Here is an 18,328-nt window from a genome sequence, read left to right as displayed (position 1 = left end):
ACTAAGCTACCATTTTAGCTTCATTTTCTCCAAAGCAGTAATGTTAAGTGTATTCTCCAAATCTCGCCAAGAAATAACATTTTTTAAAGGACAGTGTGACAATTTCAAAACAGCAGATTTATGTTTGTTGCTCTGAAATTTTTCTTCCTGTTTCATCATCTGAAGAATGTGCAGAATTCAAAATATCATGTTTGCATAAATCACATTATAATAGATGTGAAAGCGTTATCAGCCACAATTCTCCCAGCATAACCGGAATTACTTCAGACCAATGGAATGAGTACAATGCTTTACGTTTTAAAAACTATTTTCTAACTCACATTTTCACAGTGCAGCACAGAGAAAAGGAACATAGTAAAGAAATAGCTCATTCTCACTGATTCAAGGCCCTCACAGAGATTACTTCACAAAAAAGTGCTCTTAATGTTTTATTTCTACATGTCCTGTAACTGGCTTTAAGAGACAGAAAACAGAATAACAATGGTTCACTGTGCATGCTTCCTACCATCAGTAAGGGATTAGAGAATGCATGCCTGGAAAAGTTTCAGGAATTCAGATTAGGCAGGCCAGAGGATGTTTCCCCATGACATCCCCCACTCCCGTGTGCTTGGAAAATTAGTCACATCAGCCGATTACTTTACTCTCCAGCAACCAAATTGTTGGCAGTATGTGGCAAATCAGAAATTATCTCCATGATTCAGATGTTTTTACAGCATTCGTGCAAGCAGAACGTGTTAGGCAAGAGCCTTGCTTGTTGTGAATCAAGCAAACAAAAAGAGATAACTCTTGTGTGATAGTAGAAAAAGAGTGTAATATAACAATTAACTGTATAAAAAGTTTCAAAGTTCAGGTTCTTGGCCAATAGGCGGTAATGAATGTGCAAAAACGACACGGTCAATTGTAAATATGTTCTTTTCCTTCTGAGCCAGTCGGCCATGGCTTTCTTCTAACTGGCCACTCACCTGAGCGCACTGTATCCCTGACACACACTGACACAGCAGAGCACCCTCTCCTGGTTGGTGCGATTTTCTCCCAGGAACTTGCAGACAATGTTGCCTCCAAGGCTGAACCCCACCACAATCAACTGTGTCTGGGGGTATGCCTTTTTGATGTAGCTAACCATGGCACTGAATTCCCAAGTACAGCCTGAGAGGGCAAACAGGGTTAATCATTATAGCTATTGCTCCAGTCTTACTGTAAATACACAATGAGTTACAAATCACGGTGGCACAAAATGCAATATTTAGTGACATGAAGGGAAAAAAAATCAATGAGTAAGGAAGAACAGGCTGAAAAATTAAGAAAATTCAAAAATAGTCAACAGGAGTTCTTTCTCAACAGCAAAATGATGCTGTGCAATGTGCAACGTGCTGTGCATCCTTTCAAAATCAAGTGATCACTCTGAAGACTAGAAAAAAAAGAGACAGGTACTGCTGATTGACTAATGCTTAATGACACTGCAGTGGTCCCACGAACTGCGCTCGGCATCAGAAAGCAAGGGGAATGGTGGTGACTTTCTTTTTAAGACAGTGCATAACCTAAATTTAATGAGGCAATCCAATATTATTAGTCACAGTCATCGTCTTGCTTTGTTCAGGATAAAATCTGTAGCTGTATTGTGACAGTATCATGTAATGATCTTTAAATCAAGTTGTAATTTAGAGACATCACTGACAATCTTACAAGCCTTACCATAGGTGAACATACGGGGAGAGGTTAGCTCAATGTTTGGCAGGGCTCCCAGGTGATTCAAAACAGCACATCTGTATCCCTGCTTCTGAGCATAATCCACAAAGGTGCGGATATAATGCTTCTCGCTGTGATTTCCAATTCCTGGACATATCACCATGGTGACTTCATCTGAAGATTAAAAAGGAGGCAAGCAAAAAGTATGGAATTTGTAGTACAAACATGTTAAACATTTTGATACCCATGACCAGAAAACAGACAGCATGGTGGTGTGGGAGGCAGCAATTCATCTTGCAGCTCTGAGCCTGGGCTGCCTTCAATGTAGAGGTTACAGTTGCCTGCATTTCTGTTTCTGCATTTTTCCAGGTTTTATGGTGTCCTCCCACAGTCCAAAGATATGCTGTCCAGGTTTACTAGTGTCTCTCAGCCAGCTAAATCTTGTTAAACCTAGAGCATGATACTGAGCAGCATTATGAATAAAACAAAAAAGAGCTACTTAGTCATGGTTTTCAGAAAATGAACATCGGTTTTGACATTTCACACCTTCGCAGCCAGGACAACAGAATGCAGAAGTACAAGTAGTAATTTTACGCAAGCACTGTTTGTTTACCTTTTTACACAACAAATGTAAGACGTACTTCTTGAACAGCACCTTTAAAATCCCATTTGGCTTCTAGTATCACTCTAGTTCCCTCACACAACGTGAGTCAATCATAAAAACACAAGCAGTCCAGGCACTGGCACAGTAAAAAGCAAAATCCTTCTGCCTGACAATTCAGCTGGGGCATGTGGTTGCACGTTTATTTAAAAACAGCAGAGAGATGCCAGATGCAGATAGTGCAACTTCATATTTACCCAGAAAAGGACTTGTTCCATTCGTGCCCAACTAGCACACACATTCCTCACCAAGGAGTATTGCAGTATCAGAGGAGCCACAAGGAAACAGAAATCCAGAACAGGCACGTTCTTCCCAAAAATATCCCTCTTACCTCCTGTGCAGTGGTCCCCCAAAGGCTCAAAGAGGTCAAAGGTGGCTGTGGCACCATCCTGCATTGGTAGGAACTTCCGGAGCCCATATGGATGTGGTGAGCTTACCCTGCCCATTTTGCCATATAGGGCTGTTTGCAGGTGCCCACTTTTACCCCACAGCAGGGGAGGAATGTACCTGTGTTAGGAACACAATAGTATTGTTCAACTGTTTTCTTCATTAACAGTGAGGCCAGACTTTTTTAATAAACCTATTACAATAAAACAATTTAAACAAATCCATTTAAACAAGCCATGGCCCAAAAAAGCTTAGTTAAAACATTTTCAATCTGTGGGAAACATTCCATGTAGTGCATTCTTAAAGAGACCACACTTTTCTATAGCAAGTCCTACTAATAATGAGACACCGTGAAGATTATGGGTTTTATGTCATGAAATAAACATGCAGACAGCTGAAAGTTCTCCTCCCTTTTGCCACAGCCTGATATACTGCCCTTTGCCCTCCAGCTGAGACACTGCGGATCATTCCAGCAATTTCTGCTCATTTAGTTTGAGAGCAAGAGGCAGGAAACTGACCAACACATGAAAATCACAGACTTCAATCTGTGTTTACTGGTTTAACGCACTGGCAGCATTAGGAACAGTTGATTCAACGAAGGAGGCAGATGGTGAAGTTGGGAATTCTAAAGGGTTTTTACAGTAAGTATAACTAAGCCACAATCCAGGCTGCAGCTGTTGAGTCAACATCAGGCTGTCTCCAACCTTACAGCCTAGGCTATATACCAGGACAAACCCGACTAAAAAAAATCAAAAGACCATATCAGAGTTTTACTCCTGTGTTTTATATGTACGCTAAAGCCTTGGCTTACACACTCTTCGTAGCCAAGGACTCAGGACTAGGACTTGTTAATGGTGAATTTCCTGGTAAATAATGCATTTCCTCACACATTACACACATTTTTTAACTAGAAAGCACATACAGATGTGATTTGCATAATCTGCTAATTGAATTAACTTATCACTTTAGTACATTTTCAATAAACTCTTTAACTCTTCTCTTTACATGCCATAGTTTAACACGACTTTTCATTTGATAGCTATAAGACAGGCTCACTATGATTATTAGGAAAAACTGGGTGGCTCACATGAATACAGGGAAAGCTTTCAGCATCCCATAATGAACCTGCTTAAGATGGGTTGGCAGTATGCTCTACAATAATATTTAAACACCAACGACAAACAACAACCAAGTAGTTGGTTAGTGGTATCCGAACTGTAACCCAACTGTTAATGTTAAGGTCACCTGTCGTAATCATGCCTGATGCTTCCAAAGACAGCAAACAGCTTCCTGAATGGTACTTATTTCCATACAACTGAGCACCGACTGGTACAAAAATTATATGCACGAAGCAAAGTCCACTGTTGTATCCAGAGCTTTGCAAACATTTACAGTCTTTTCACTGAAATCAGATCACTTGTGTTATTTTTCTTGAAGCTCTTACATAAGCAATCATCTCTTCTTAATCCATCCACATTGAGAATGTCTACTGCATATTATCCATCATTCCACACTTGCAAATCTAAATTGAGATGTTTTTGGATTTAAGATAAACTGTTATGTGCACCGCTTTAAAGGGGAACTACTGTCCCAATTTCCTAGGCTATTAAATCTCTGGAACAAAATAAATTTATTAACAGTATTGAAAGATTTTACAAATTAAACACAAAATAGTGAACCTTGTGAAAGTACCGTAAGTCACCATGCTGTCGCAACCCCCTAGCCTCACCAGAGGCAAGAGCAAGAGTTTGCGAGAACTGTGATGTGATGCGGCCCTTCCTGCTCAGCAGTCACTGCAATGACTAATGTAACGTGATGTACTGTACGAGCGAATAAGTATAGGTTGTACAGCAGACATTTCACTACAGAAATGTTCCAACGTGATCTGCATGCACAGTTAAGACGTAGTATTTGTTGGGAAAACCACCTCAAAATTGAAAAGCAATATTTCTATTGAATTAAAAGAGATGCATTCATAAGCCTGCTTGTTTACAATGTAATAAGGCCATATCGCGTCACCTGAAGTTTTGTTGCCTCATTTTGAATCAAAGAAAATGGTGCTGCGCATACCTGGAAATTTAATCTATTTTGTGATGTAAATTGGAAGGTTTACATGTTACTGTGTACATTTTACTTTTATTGTCTTTTGAAATGCACTGATCAATGTTAATTTTTTTTAACCCTGAAATATAAAAATAGTGTTGCAGTTTCCCTTTAAATGTCAGCCACTAATTTTCCCACTTTAGGAAACACAATGTAGACCTACTGCACTTTGAGGTTAACGTGTACTGTAGTGCTGTGGTGACACTGGTTAGCACAGTCCTCTCAGAGCAGGTACACAGTAATAACCTTTCATTAAATGTAAAGAGGGGAAACCACCTGATTTGCATAAGCAACAGTTTAGATGGAAACAACCTTGGCAAAAGCAGTACAGTAAATGTTATTTCCTGTATTTAAACCCAGATTATTCAATTCCAGATAATTTTAAAGCAAAAAAATTTTTTTGACTTATTTCAGAACATTAGATAGCCATTGACTCATAGAAGTTCATTGTAATAAATACATGAGCTGTTACTGAAAAGAAAAAAAACTTTTATAGTACAACACAACTTTTCCACTTCTCTTAATATTTATGTTTTTACTTCACAAACACTGTTTGTAACAGAAGCTGTAAATGAAGGTTTGCTGCAGTAATTTAAGTGCTGGCAGAAAAAATACCTGGTCTGACAGGTATTAACTGTTGTTAGAAATACCCCTGTCAATGTCCATTATACATCCGTTCCTAGGAATAGTGGCTTGAGCCAAAGTCAGAATTACATAATCACGGCTAGACCGGATTTCATAAAAGAAGAAAACCGATTAGACCTAATAGCTCTAATAAGTCATGTTAGGTAGCAAGCAAGATGAGAAGCAACCAGAACACAGGCACTGAGTAATGACAGCATAATTAGATTTTCTCTACATAAACCTCATAGATCCAATTATTGACAGTGAAGCCTAGATCTCACTCAGCAGTCTTAGTCAGAATATTGCAACTGAAGATTAATAGTAGAGAAGGATGTTTCTTGACCTGAATTACTGAAATTGCTGCATGAGTTTAAAATCAACATCTACTGCATTATGATTTCTATGGAAATGTTCTTCAAAAAGCAAACAAGTCAAAAAAAAGGAAATAACATTATCTACATCTATTACATATTAGATCTCAACTAGTTGATACATCTTAAATAATTCAAATGAATGATACAAATTCAAGGCTTGGCTGCTTCGTTTTAAATTTAGAATCTACACTTACTTCATGCTTCTAGAATTCCTTTCTATAAGATCATCATTTACTGTCTAAGAACAAGCACAGAAGATTTAAAAGTTTCAAGGGGCAAGGTGCTAAAATCTGATACACCACACACTTCTGATAAAAAGTCTCGTCTTTACACTGTTGACCGAGCTTCTCTGTACTGTTGTCCTGTCCTTCTGAAACTGCAGTGGATACACTTTTAGCCCTTAGTAAGGTGTACTAACCATAATGGAAATGATGACATTATATAACAGCATGGTCCGTCACGTTAAATAAAAAGGGAAAGCTGGTTATGTGAACCCTGACAGTACTGTATTTGTAAGGAGATTTAAACAACCTCTTGAAAGCAAATGAATAGAAGTACTCAGGAAAAATCTGACTTCCCACTAAGGAACAACTTCAAATGAGTTGAGACTATTCTGTAACGCAATATGGAGTGTTACAATGTTACTCTACAGAAATTTCAACAGGACTCATTTATTCACTATGGGCAGCTTTATTCCAATTCGGTGTCCGCTGTGAGGTATTGGAATTAAGCGCTGAAAGTTGGCTGAAACCCAACTGCCTTGCCTGAAGTTACTGTGCTCCCCATTTTCATAGCTAACAGAGTAAAAGGAAAGTGAGGAATCTCACATCGCCATCTTCAAAGATGCAAAATCAGTTTTGCCATATTATGAATGGTTTGGCGATAGAGGAAAGACATGGAGGTGTTCGGACGGGGGAGGAAGACACCTGCAGAGGAGGAGACTGGCAGTACTCACTCTTTGGTCAGCAGGGGACAAGATTTCAGCACAAAGCGGTTGAGCGGAGTGGCCTGGTATGTGAGTTCAGGAGGGGCAGTAGGGCTCTTGAGGTTTAGGCAGCGCACAATGATGTAGAGCACAGCCGCCACAGCTGCCAGCTTCATCCCGTCAAACATCGCTGGCATCTCGGGGGCAATGGTGTGGACTTCAGCCTCGTTATTCATGGTGGATCTGAGGCAAACCAACAGCAATGCAGGGCGTGCAAGTTAAAATGCACTGGAAATTATTTCATCAGGGAATATACCAAAAACATTCTCTCTCCAAATATGAATAAGGGAATATGTGATGTGATTAAAGGATGCAATTCTGTAATCACAGGGGCAGAGGGTAATCTATGAGGGAAAAAAACATATCTATTGCACCCTTTATAAGATGAGATATGATCAATTGAGATTGCTTTACAATTTGTCAGGCTTTTAAATTGTATTTTGTACTATAAATGCAGCATAAATCAGTATGCACAACAGAAGAGAAAAGGCACAATTTTTCTTAAGTGTCTACACAAATAACCACAAGAGTAACTGTCAAACTGTACTTTGCTTACCACGCTGGCTTCTTTTCCTGTATATAAATGTATTACTTTCTTATCCAGTCTTCCTGACCTGTGCAAAAGTTTCTGCGTCACAGTGTTCCGGTCAGATCTGCAATTAACAAAGACAAGGATGATTGCCCTGTTCGTACTGTAAAGATAACACAATCTGCTGTCAAGCAATATGTACAGTTGAGAGGACAAGAGTCAACAGTGCTACCATTCTAGAAGGTGAGCTTTCAGATTCCCCAGATTGGAAATGCTATGTATAGACCAAAACTAGATTTAGTAAAGTAACAATAGTGTTAACAGGGTTGCTTCAGGCCTTGGATAAAGAGATTGAGCTGCATTTGTTTACATCTCAGAAGCAAAATAAATTGTAATCAGTCCTGTCCTCAACTGCTCTCGTGTAGACATGACAACTACAATCTTCACCATTAAAATGTTGAAAAAAAATAACCTAAATGTGTGAAATTTCTATTTATTTACAGATCATAAAAAGCTTCATTCAACAAAAAGATTTTTATTTTTCTGCTGAACCTATACTGCTATTCTTCAATGTAAAGTGAAATTTATGCTTTCTTTTCATGATCAAGGGCTCAATACAATAATACCCAGGCTCATCTGTCAACCACACCTGAAAGTTTTGCTGCAGACAGGCATCTTGTTACTGCACTACCTTTCATGTGAAATCTCCCATGTTTTCAGTGTTTAATTTACAATGCACACTTTAAACAGCAATTAGTCACAGCAATTTAACAAAATTACACCCTCTGGGTTTACTTTTTTCATGCTCCTTTAATTTTACTGTAGTTGTGAGTATTATACACTACTTTTTCATTTGATAACTTGTTCCGTTGTTGTATACTAAATGTATCAACTGCTAGACTACTGCACTGAAATGTAGTTAAACAAGCTTTGCAGTCAGTGATCAGAGTCACCTGTAAACAGTGCTTGAGGCAGAGGTATTGAACAGGCAAAACATGTTATGGCTGAGATGTAAAGTGAAAAGCAGCTCCTGCTTTATACTGTAAGAAACAGATTTTGAGTGTTTTTAACCTGGAAAGAGAATCTGGTGAGGCTACGTTTATTATTTCACGTGACATACTCTTTAAACACTGACAACACAGAACACTAAAAACAACACGGCATGCATATTTTCATTTCTACTGCAAAGTTATATTTCACAGAAACAGAAACCATTTCAAATCACATGCATTGGACAGAAAGCCTTTTGACACTATGGCCATTTCCATTGACAACTCTACTTCAGCAGCTGCCAAACTGTCAAGCTCTGAATTCTCTCTCCCCAGTAATGTTCTACCCTAACCTCCAAGAACCATGGTGATGTTTTACACTAGCCTATCAGATGTAGTATGATACCTGTAAAGAATATTTATTTAAAAAAAACACATCAGGTGCTAGCAGTCACAACAGTAGTGTTTTCCAAACTAACTATAAACTATATAAACTGTGTAACTATAAAGCACGACTATTCAACCTATGGCCCTTCCAATCTTTTACACTGCAGCAATTCAATATAGCCCAATAGAGCCAGAGTCCTAATTGTTACATTGGTTTAGCCAATTATCAGTTAAAACATTAAAGCAACTGGTTGCAAGAAAAGTCTGTGACTGAGTAGACTGGTATGACCAAAGATTGAGAAGCCCTGAGGCCTCCTAACCACTGCAAGCTTTCTTACTGTTGGGCACTGGATCTGATGGAAGGATTCTGTAGAAATGAGTGAGGAGTTGAGAATAAAGGTCATTTAGAACAAAGATGCACTTTTAAAATGATAAAATGCAATTTTACCACTCAGTGCCAGTATGTAAACCAGATTATTTTCTTAATTAGACAAAAACCATGAAACCCTCGACCTTGCAGGAATTGCGTACTGAAGGTTTTCCATGACTCCTTGTCATCTGGGTAAAGCATTAAATAGACCCAGTGAAAGTTAACCTGGTCCAGTCTACCCTGTCTCCACAGACTTAACCTGCTGATGATTTTAAAAAGGCGCAGACAACCCGAGAGGGAACCCGTGTTTTAAATCACTCTTAGATTCACTCTGATGACACATAAAAAAGCTTGGTTTCTTCGGTCATTTCTCAGATGCGTAAAAGATGTGAGGGATTAATTTTCCAAAGTTTCACAGGCAATGCAATTGTACCTTAGAGTTTCATTATGCGTTATAAATTAACATTTGATCGCCTTATGGGTATGTTAATGCAGGTGAAGCACATGAATAACACAAAGCACAGAATGGATTAAAAACACTATGTAGCAGTTACAACAGATTAGGCTATAGGCTACCATGCCCATTATAAAGCTGTCCCTTTTAATGCCACTGCCTGTTATAATACCAGCCTCAAATATCCCTAATCCCAATTCCAGTCTGTGGCCTTGTGGCACGCAGAGGCAGAGCTGAAGATGTGATGTGATAATATAACAGAACAGTGCAATGAACAGAACAGTGAAGCAACAAAACTTACATCCACCATGATTTAATCTTCTCTATTATCTTTCACACATGACAAATATTCCTAAGTCTCTCAATTCTTCTTAAGACTTTATGAAGTTGCCACAATCAATTAGTGGCAACATTTATAAAACCATCTCATTATCCATATGACTAAAATACAATTAGGATGAAAAAATATGTACTGAAGAATATGAACTTATGATTAACAATTTAAACTACATCTTTGTTCTCCAGAAAAAGAAACTTAGTTCATGCCCTCGCACGCTGCTTAGTCATGGTGCTCAGAGACCTTGAACGGCTCTTGGTGACAATTTCCAGCTCAGTGATTTCACTTGACAGAACCATCTAGATTAGAATATTATCACTGGTGTGATGATAAGCAAAGCCTGATTATGGATAGTCTAAAACTGAACTGGTTTATACAATATAGCAAACTTATTAGGTCCATAAGATATGCATCTTTCTTCCTCACAAAACTGGGCATGCTTTTACATATTTTAAATAAGGTCTAAGCAAAGGCAGTAAGATATCAGGAAGCAGAACAGGCAATAGATCTCAGTGGAATTCTACAGCCCTAACGAGAGTGTGTGGATGTTTGCTTTGATAAAAGAAAAACTTTTTTTTTTACCCCAAATGATAGACATGTTAAGCTGAGCAAAATGCGCTCCTCCCTGTTATGTGCAGCCCTGAGGATACAGAAGTAACCTGGGAAAATCATGAGTCACAAAATACACAACCTGTCAGCTGTGGGAGAGGCTACATTTCTTCTGAGACTTCTTCTCCAAGCAGCGAGGTTAACAACAGACCAGTGAATCAGTGGAGTGAGTTTTAAATTCACTCATTAGATGGACCTACAAAGATACTGACTTACTGTTCTTTCTACTCTTATTGTTCTCAAGAGCTTACTGAATCTTACCAAACAAACAGACGAGAAGAGTGAATAAATAAATTATATAGGAACAAAGAATCAGATATGTATTGTGCAAACTACATAGATTCTTAAAGACGTCAGCATATAGATAAGAGGTCTGGCTGTGGATTAACCCTAAAAATCTATTTCACATCTTAAAAATTTCTCAATTTCAATTTATTGTTCCTGATACTGAAGGGGAATCTGGATGCTCAGTTTTAAAATTGCCTTTACTGATGGTTGCTCTTGAATGTACATGGCTGACTATAACCTTGGGGAAAGGAGATAAATCACTGCACACTGAAGTGGATTCCTTTTCCTGGGCTAACCGGATCCCTCATCCTGTAGTTCCAACCTTTCAAAAAACTTCTGAAAACTTTAAAAACCCAAGTGAATGCGTGAAACTACTGTCACTAGAAGACATACAGCCTAATAAATAGAACTACATTTTTTTTTAAAAGAGAAAAAACAAATAATAGTTATTGTAATTATACATTTAATCCTGCTCAACCTATGACTTTAGCTCCTGTAACTGTCCAAGGTGAAAGTAAACTCAGTTTATAAAGTAATTTGTCTAAATGCATTCATCCTTCGGAAGGAGAAAGAATTCAAAGCATTATGATCCCAACACTACCAATTACCAATATGTAACAATAAGACTCTCCATTGGCATTTCCAGTCTAAAGACAGAAGTTATGAAGAGACCCAGAAATATTCCCACCTTTTGCGAAGCTCAAGGTTGAATATATTTGCATTAAAAAAAAACATACGCCCCCACAATGTAAATACAATAAGATGTGGAAAATGTCTAAATTAGCATTTGAGATATACTTCTTCCTTCATAAAATACAGCATCTTAAATTTTGTGTCATGGTCATTTAACCCAAATGCCTAACAATTTCCTTGCAGGAAGAAATTTAACATATACTTGTTTTAAAACATAAAACGACTGCTACATACCCAGCAATGCACCCTATTCAATGTCTGTTTTTGTCACCCAGCTGTTTCAGTTTGGATTGGCCAAATCACTATGTTAATGTTTTCAGAATAATTTAAGGCATCAGATGGCCATTTCACAGATTGGCCATATTAAACATAATATTTGAGGCCACGTAATGTGAGATTGTGCCAAATGGAATGAAATGCTAGACCATTCTATATTTGTAGCACACAGATCACCCAGATTGAGAAAAATCACCCACTCTGAGTGTGACCTGTTTTCATTATGCCCTAATCTCTCTGGAACACAAATATTATACATCAGCCCCATTCCAACAGCTGTGACTTCTCTGTAAATACCTGGGGGGATGGGGATGCAGACCTCTGCTTTTTAATGTCTATATTCAATAATCTTCTTCAGTCTCTGTCTTGGATGCTTACAGATATTTTAAAAGGCACATGTGCCCCGGAAATTCTTTTACCTTCCTACTTAACAATGGGTTAACTATACTCTTGCACTGATCTCCTTGGTGAAGATGTTTCTTTTGACAACACCCATTGATCATCCATGCATGGATGTTCAGGTTTAGAGTTTTAAAGCGGTGGTGTGCTCATAAATTTCAAAAGACAAGCTGTGGAGTACAGCTGCCCCTCCACCCCAAAATCCCTTCTTTCTTGTCTCTCTTTTCTATATACCAATGGTCTATTTTCTCTCCAAATGAACAAACACAGCTGCACTATATGGCACGTACACCTCATCCAGTGTGTGATGTAAAAGAAGAAATTGATAGAAAAAAAAAGCAAACAGCACAGTATGATGGGATGAGAAGATCTGCATCAACACACTACACACATGCCCCGTTAGCCCCCCTGACCCCTGTCTGCCTTCTGTACTGTACCATACCGTATTGCATTGAAATGCTCTCTGAGAGGACCAGCCACAGGAAGGAGGATCCTTAAAACCCATAACCCAGCAACGATATAGAACATCGCCATCCCAGAAATTGTAGCATTGGAGACACTTCGACTGCATGGACCCCATGTGACCGCCCAAACAGCCCTGGTGATCTGGATAGACCTTCCTGGGGGAAGTAGAATCAAGTCAGCCAAAGACAGATTGAGCGGATGAAATGGGTTCTGTATACGTGAAATGGCTCTTTACAAATACACAATAGCTAAGTAAGACAATAGGATACATATTCCAGTGTACGTCTGAAAAGATCTAGAGACTCACAGGACATCAACAGGCATTAACTGACTCTAAAATATATTTGGTTCCGAATTTTTCTTTAAGTAATCCTCCACTTATAGTACTATGCATTTTCTTTACCCGACAAAGAATTTAATATCATAAAAAAGCTACAAAGAAACTCATCTGTCTGAATTCTTTTCAAGAAAAACTTGAATCTCATGGGTAAGATGTAACAAACATTTCACTGTCTTCTGATATTTATTATTTTGACACAGACTTTTGCAAATGTTATGGTTCCGTTTTAACACATAACAGTGATACATCTCCTGTAAAAGTTTGGATGGTTTATTAAAATAAACCAACATTTCTTCAGGAATGATGATTCACTTTCTGCCAAATAAAAGATCAAACATCATTCCTAATGTATAATGCATTTTCCACTAGAGAATTCTGTGGGTTTAAAGAACAGTTTGCAGCACAGAAAGAAGACAGTCGTACAATTATAATCATGAAATAATACATTAAAAAATAACCTCAATTGCATGCTTTTAACATACTTTTACACAGCATGCAAAACACATTCTAATTATCGTGCAAAATAAAACCCCTCTCATTTGATATCATTCCTCATACATTCTTACTAACATCAATACTGTAAATAAAACTATTCACTTTATCATTTATTAGAGTTTTTGTTTTTGCACAGGCTGCCCAGCAGTGAGAGATCACACTCATTCAATTCATTCAACTGTACTGCTTTTCATGGTTCCTTCATCATCTAGATAACTACAAAAGTATATTCAATGCTCAACCTCACCCATTCAATGATGGCATTTTATATTAAGTCCATTCATTATTTTCTTCATGTCTTCTCATTAAAAAATCATCCATTGTCTCTCTTTCTTTTTAACATTAATATAGCACTTTTCTAAAGTGCTTTACATATAGGAGGGTACCCACTTCATCCAGCACTGAAGTGAGATACCCAGCAGGGTTACATAAGACAGCCATTATGCACCAAAAGCCCCAAAACGCCACACAGCAGATAGAGAAGATAGGAATTCACCATTTCAGTGGAACTTTTATGGTACTAGCACCTCATAATTCACAGGCTTCCCTAGAGAAAACCTCCCTATTCTTAGAAACAATGTTATGGGATCATTAATAGAGGTTTGCATCTTCTACAGCACAGTGCCCCCATATTGGCACAATGGTACCAAACAGTACCATCTAATGGTCCAGAAACACCACTCAGCCTACAGCTGTAGTCTGGTATTCACTGGAGGTCTCCTATCCCAGCCTTGCTTAAGATTTTGAGATGTCACAAGAGCTAAAAGGTGGTAACTCTGCTGTCGCAGACTTGATTCTCATTATTACTCTCATTAAGCAACACCTAAATTATCCCACTGGCACTGAATATCTGAGTGGAAAGGAGCGCACAAATAATGTGCACAGTAACTAACAGCATCAAAAACTACCTGGGGTCACACAAAAGACACAAAATTAAATAAAAATACCAACAAAAGCTTAGGAAAAGTGTCTTCTTCTTGAAACATAAAACTTTCATTAGACCTACTGTACGTCAACCCCAATATTAAAAAGTCATGTCCACCATAAAGAGAGGGAACAGAGGGGACACTGCAGTAAAACTGACCAGCTCAAAGGTCAAAATTTAAAAGAGCAGCTTTAAAAACTGATAGTTGTGTTTACTGTATGTTAAAAGAGCATGAATGTACTGCTGGAGAGGGTACAGATAAGCAAACAAATGTAACATCGTTAATAGAAGGGGAGGCAGTGAATTTCAATGCAGAGGGCGAACACTGGAGAATCACTCAGGTGCAGAGAAGACAATCTTTTCTAAAGGCATCGAGAGGCAGATTGTTCATTTATAGATGCAGGCCCATTGATACAACTCATTTACCCTCATCTTCCTAGCGCTACACACCCACAGGTTTAAAATGACGCCGTGGATACTTAGCATTAATATTCAGAATTCCAATATGCTATAGAATAAAGGTCATTAGAGTATGTCCTTTGAGAATTTCGTCATATCGCCTTCTTTAAAATGTCTTCATAACATTGCAATCACGGTTTGACGTTTAACAATTACAAAAATCAAATTAATTCAGACGGGAATCATTACCCACAGAATACCCGAAATAATACGAAGCCCTATAGTACAGTATATAATGCCCAGTACATCTGTTCGAACACTTAGAAACAAATTCACATTGCTTCTATACACAAACATCCATTTTGTCCACGTCCGGGATAAAACTACAAGATACCGAGATGCAGACATCGCGATGGAGGATAGAAAATGCGTCATGCACGCAATAGATCATACAGTATATTTAATACCTGGCCACCGCAATAATCCACGCCAGAAGGGATGTGCAAGTCTGGAATACAGACCGAGCTGTCCCAGGCCCAAAACACCCAGAACAAACAACTGCTTCTGTGGTTAGGGTGTCTCGGCGGAACCGCCTCTTGATGACTTAGTATAAGTCAGCTGGTGCTGTCGTGAGTTGTTTTGTTTGTGCCTTATTTGATGGAGATTAAAACCAGGAAGAATACTCTGTTTTTTAACACTACCTCAAAAGCTGAGACTGCTCTTGCACAGACGTCCATTTCAACAAAACGAATTAGAAGCAGCAGCTTTTTTTCCCCTATTACAGTATGATGGGATAAAGCACGTGTACTAAACCGCAATTACTTCCTTTTTGTCCTAAAAATACTTCGCATCCCAATTCAAAATATTTTAAGAAATGACATATTGCAAGTTGAAAGCGATGTTTTTTATTTAGTATTTACTGTAGCTCTGACGAGATAGGTTTATCATTTTCATTGAGACTGTTTACAAAATGAAACCGTTTCATAGTTTTTCCTTCGAAAAATTGTCATCTAACTGTTTTTAAGAGCAACAGTTCAAATGCCATTACAGCGGTGCCTCTTTAAAGAATAAAAAAATCAGACTAAGTGTTTTTGTGTTATTAAAATCGAAACACAAAAGCAACAGATTTCCACGAAACACTGTTAAAGCTAGGAATTTAATAAAAACGTTGCAAGACGTTAAAAGAGTGATGTCTTGCAATAACGACTGGCGGCTTCTAGAAGCTTTCTATCACGATATTGACGGCAGATACCGGCTGTCAAAAAAGCAGAACTGCGTTCGTGTCTGTCCAAGGCCCTCTCCGCTACCCAGCGCCTTCGCCGATACAGCTTCATTTCCAAAACAACATTTAACGAGTACACTTTAAAAAGCGTTTTAAAGCAACGATACAGTCAGCGCACACAAGCTTCACTGTGAACATGAAGCCAACTATTAACGGGATTAAAGCGCACCCCAGCAAAAGATCAGACACCAGCTGCACCGACAACGATTAAAAGGAGACGTCCAACAGAAAACATACTGGGCTTCTTCACGGTTCTCCGTTTGCGCGTCTTCCCTTCCAAAACCCTTACTTTCCATGCAGTTTCTTTCTCGGAGGTGTTTATCGTTGCATTATATACTGATGCTGCATCCACTTTCTGGTCTTTTCCTCCCAGCCCTCAGAGACATTAAGGTAACTACCGATACCTGGCAGTGGCAGATCTCACTTCCTACTGTAGAAGCTCATTAGCATGTCTTCCCTTGTGTTGGGCCTCACACTGCTGTCCGTCACTCCCCGGGCGCCGCTCAGTGGCTTCCAGCCCTGTCAATCACCCGCCCTTCACCCCGGCTTCTCCTCGGAATTGGGTTAAAAGATCCGCCCGCCCCCCCCCCCCAACACGCACACACAAACACAAAAAACACACATTTAGTTCGTACAGCGCGCTGGTGCTTGAAAAACGTGACCAGGCGCGGTTGATTGGTCAATCCATCACGACAATTGCAGGTTATACAAGTTATTTTTACGTTGCGTAGCTCTGTCCTTTTCAAATGGAAAGACGAAGGCTTTAGAGGATTGTTTATCAGAGACTTCACTGGAAATAACAAACAGCCTGCTCGTTGATCTCTCCGTCTGTTCTTGGATATACAGTGTACCGTTATACAGTATGTCAACTAAAACTTAAGCGCACTTCTTGAAATACCCAGTAACCCTGATTTAAATCTGTAATTTTAGTGGCATCCTGGGAGATTTTGGGGTTATTGTTATTGTTGACACTATTGCATTAGCACTGCTACAAGGATGAAGATTTTACATCAAATTAAATATTTACAATTCATTGCACTGAAATAGTATAGCGCTTTGGTTCCGCTCTTTACTGTTCCTGACTTTCAACACCTAAATAATCTGGCTCCTACATACATCTGTGACCTCCTCCATGTTTACACTCCCGTAGTCTCCGTTGACCTGAGGCAGGTCCTTTGCTCACTGTACTGAATCGCGTTCTTTCGGAGACCACGCCTTCTCTGTCGCTACTAGTGCTATGGAATGTCCTTCCTCAGACACTACGAGGTACAAATCCTTTGACTCTCTTCAAATCCAAATTCAAAACTCACCTTTTTTACCCCAGCCTAGGTCTTCTTGCCCTACATCTGTATTAATTAACATGTATACTCTAATTTATTTTATTTTACTTTTTATCGTACCCTCCACATCCATAACCCACCAGGTTACATAGAGCAGCCAGTAGCGGAAGGAAACAGCATCACTACATGATTCTGTGTGGAACTTTGAAGACAGATAGATTGGAATTAGTATCATGGGTTCTTTAATGACCAAATGGTCCGAACCTCAACTTAACATTTCATCCAAAGGACAGCACCTCCTGTACCGCAGAATCTATTGTCATCTTTCTGGAAATTTCTCTCCAGAGGGAAAGCTGCATCCTGGTTTCCTCCTCGAGACCTCTTACACCTTTACTGACCAGAGCCAGCCTTGAATTGGCTCTCAGATCTGACAAAAGTCATAACGCTTGTTGAGAGGCACTCCTCCATCGTAATAAGATGTACAGTATGCTGTCCTCTGCTCGTCTTTTTCAAAATGTGAAGTGGCATGTTCAAGCCTTATGTTTTTCACTTTTACTGTGCCACCTCTAAACTGGCATTAATTGCGCGTGGTATTTCAAAAACTACTATCAACCCAATGCACAGTTCAAGATGACATAATAGCAGATAAAAACATCACACAAGGGAATGAGTTAGTTATATACAAATGACCAATGCTGAAACAAAAGTGGCCAGAAATGCTTTTCTGTTAAGAAAAACTTTTAATCGGTTTTTAATGCTGGCAAATGACACTAGACTTAGTGGTGGGCAACCTCAGGTGCACACAGTGTGTGTAGCCCCAGCATTAAATTCACAAGAAATTGTAAAACCAAGAGTGCCTTTACGTTATTTCAGTATTTCTTAGGGGTAAACCATTTTGACAACAACTTAAGGGTTACTGAAACGTGCTTTGTAATACTGTTAGAATCCCTTTGGGGGGTCATAGACAAGGGCTGTAGCTAGCCTAAGGGAC

The 18,328-nt window shown here is 38.9% G+C and overlaps 1 protein-coding gene across 2 annotated transcripts in view; it reads right to left on the bottom strand.

Moving 5' to 3' along the window:
- Nucleotides 1-16,491, bottom strand: part of LOC148831411 (monoacylglycerol lipase ABHD2) — a 28,337-nt gene extending 11,846 nt beyond the window's left edge. The window contains exons 1-6 of one of the 2 annotated variants that reach the window (XM_088921424.1): nt 16,295-16,491; nt 7,377-7,473; nt 6,791-7,003; nt 2,679-2,854; nt 1,693-1,860; nt 963-1,146 (exon numbers count right to left, since the gene is read on the bottom strand). In XM_088921424.1, coding sequence (XP_088777550.1) covers nt 963-1,146; nt 1,693-1,860; nt 2,679-2,854; nt 6,791-6,996 — 734 coding nt within the window. In that variant the 5' untranslated portion in view covers nt 6,997-7,003; nt 7,377-7,473; nt 16,295-16,491. Of the gene's footprint in view, nt 1-962; nt 1,147-1,692; nt 1,861-2,678; nt 2,855-6,790; nt 7,004-7,376; nt 7,474-15,242; nt 15,325-16,294 lie in introns of those variants that run through there. The other variant, XM_088921425.1, reaches the window with a different exon arrangement.
- Between the last annotated feature and the right edge of the window lie 1,837 nt (nt 16,492-18,328).

The sequence above is a fragment of the Atractosteus spatula genome, chromosome 7 (assembly GCF_055471065.1).
Source record: "Atractosteus spatula isolate fAtrSpa1 chromosome 7, fAtrSpa1.hap1, whole genome shotgun sequence".
Lineage (NCBI taxonomy): Eukaryota > Metazoa > Chordata > Actinopteri > Semionotiformes > Lepisosteidae > Atractosteus > Atractosteus spatula.
Note: the sequence above shows the minus strand (reverse complement) of the source record. Positions and strands in the feature narration are given on the sequence as shown.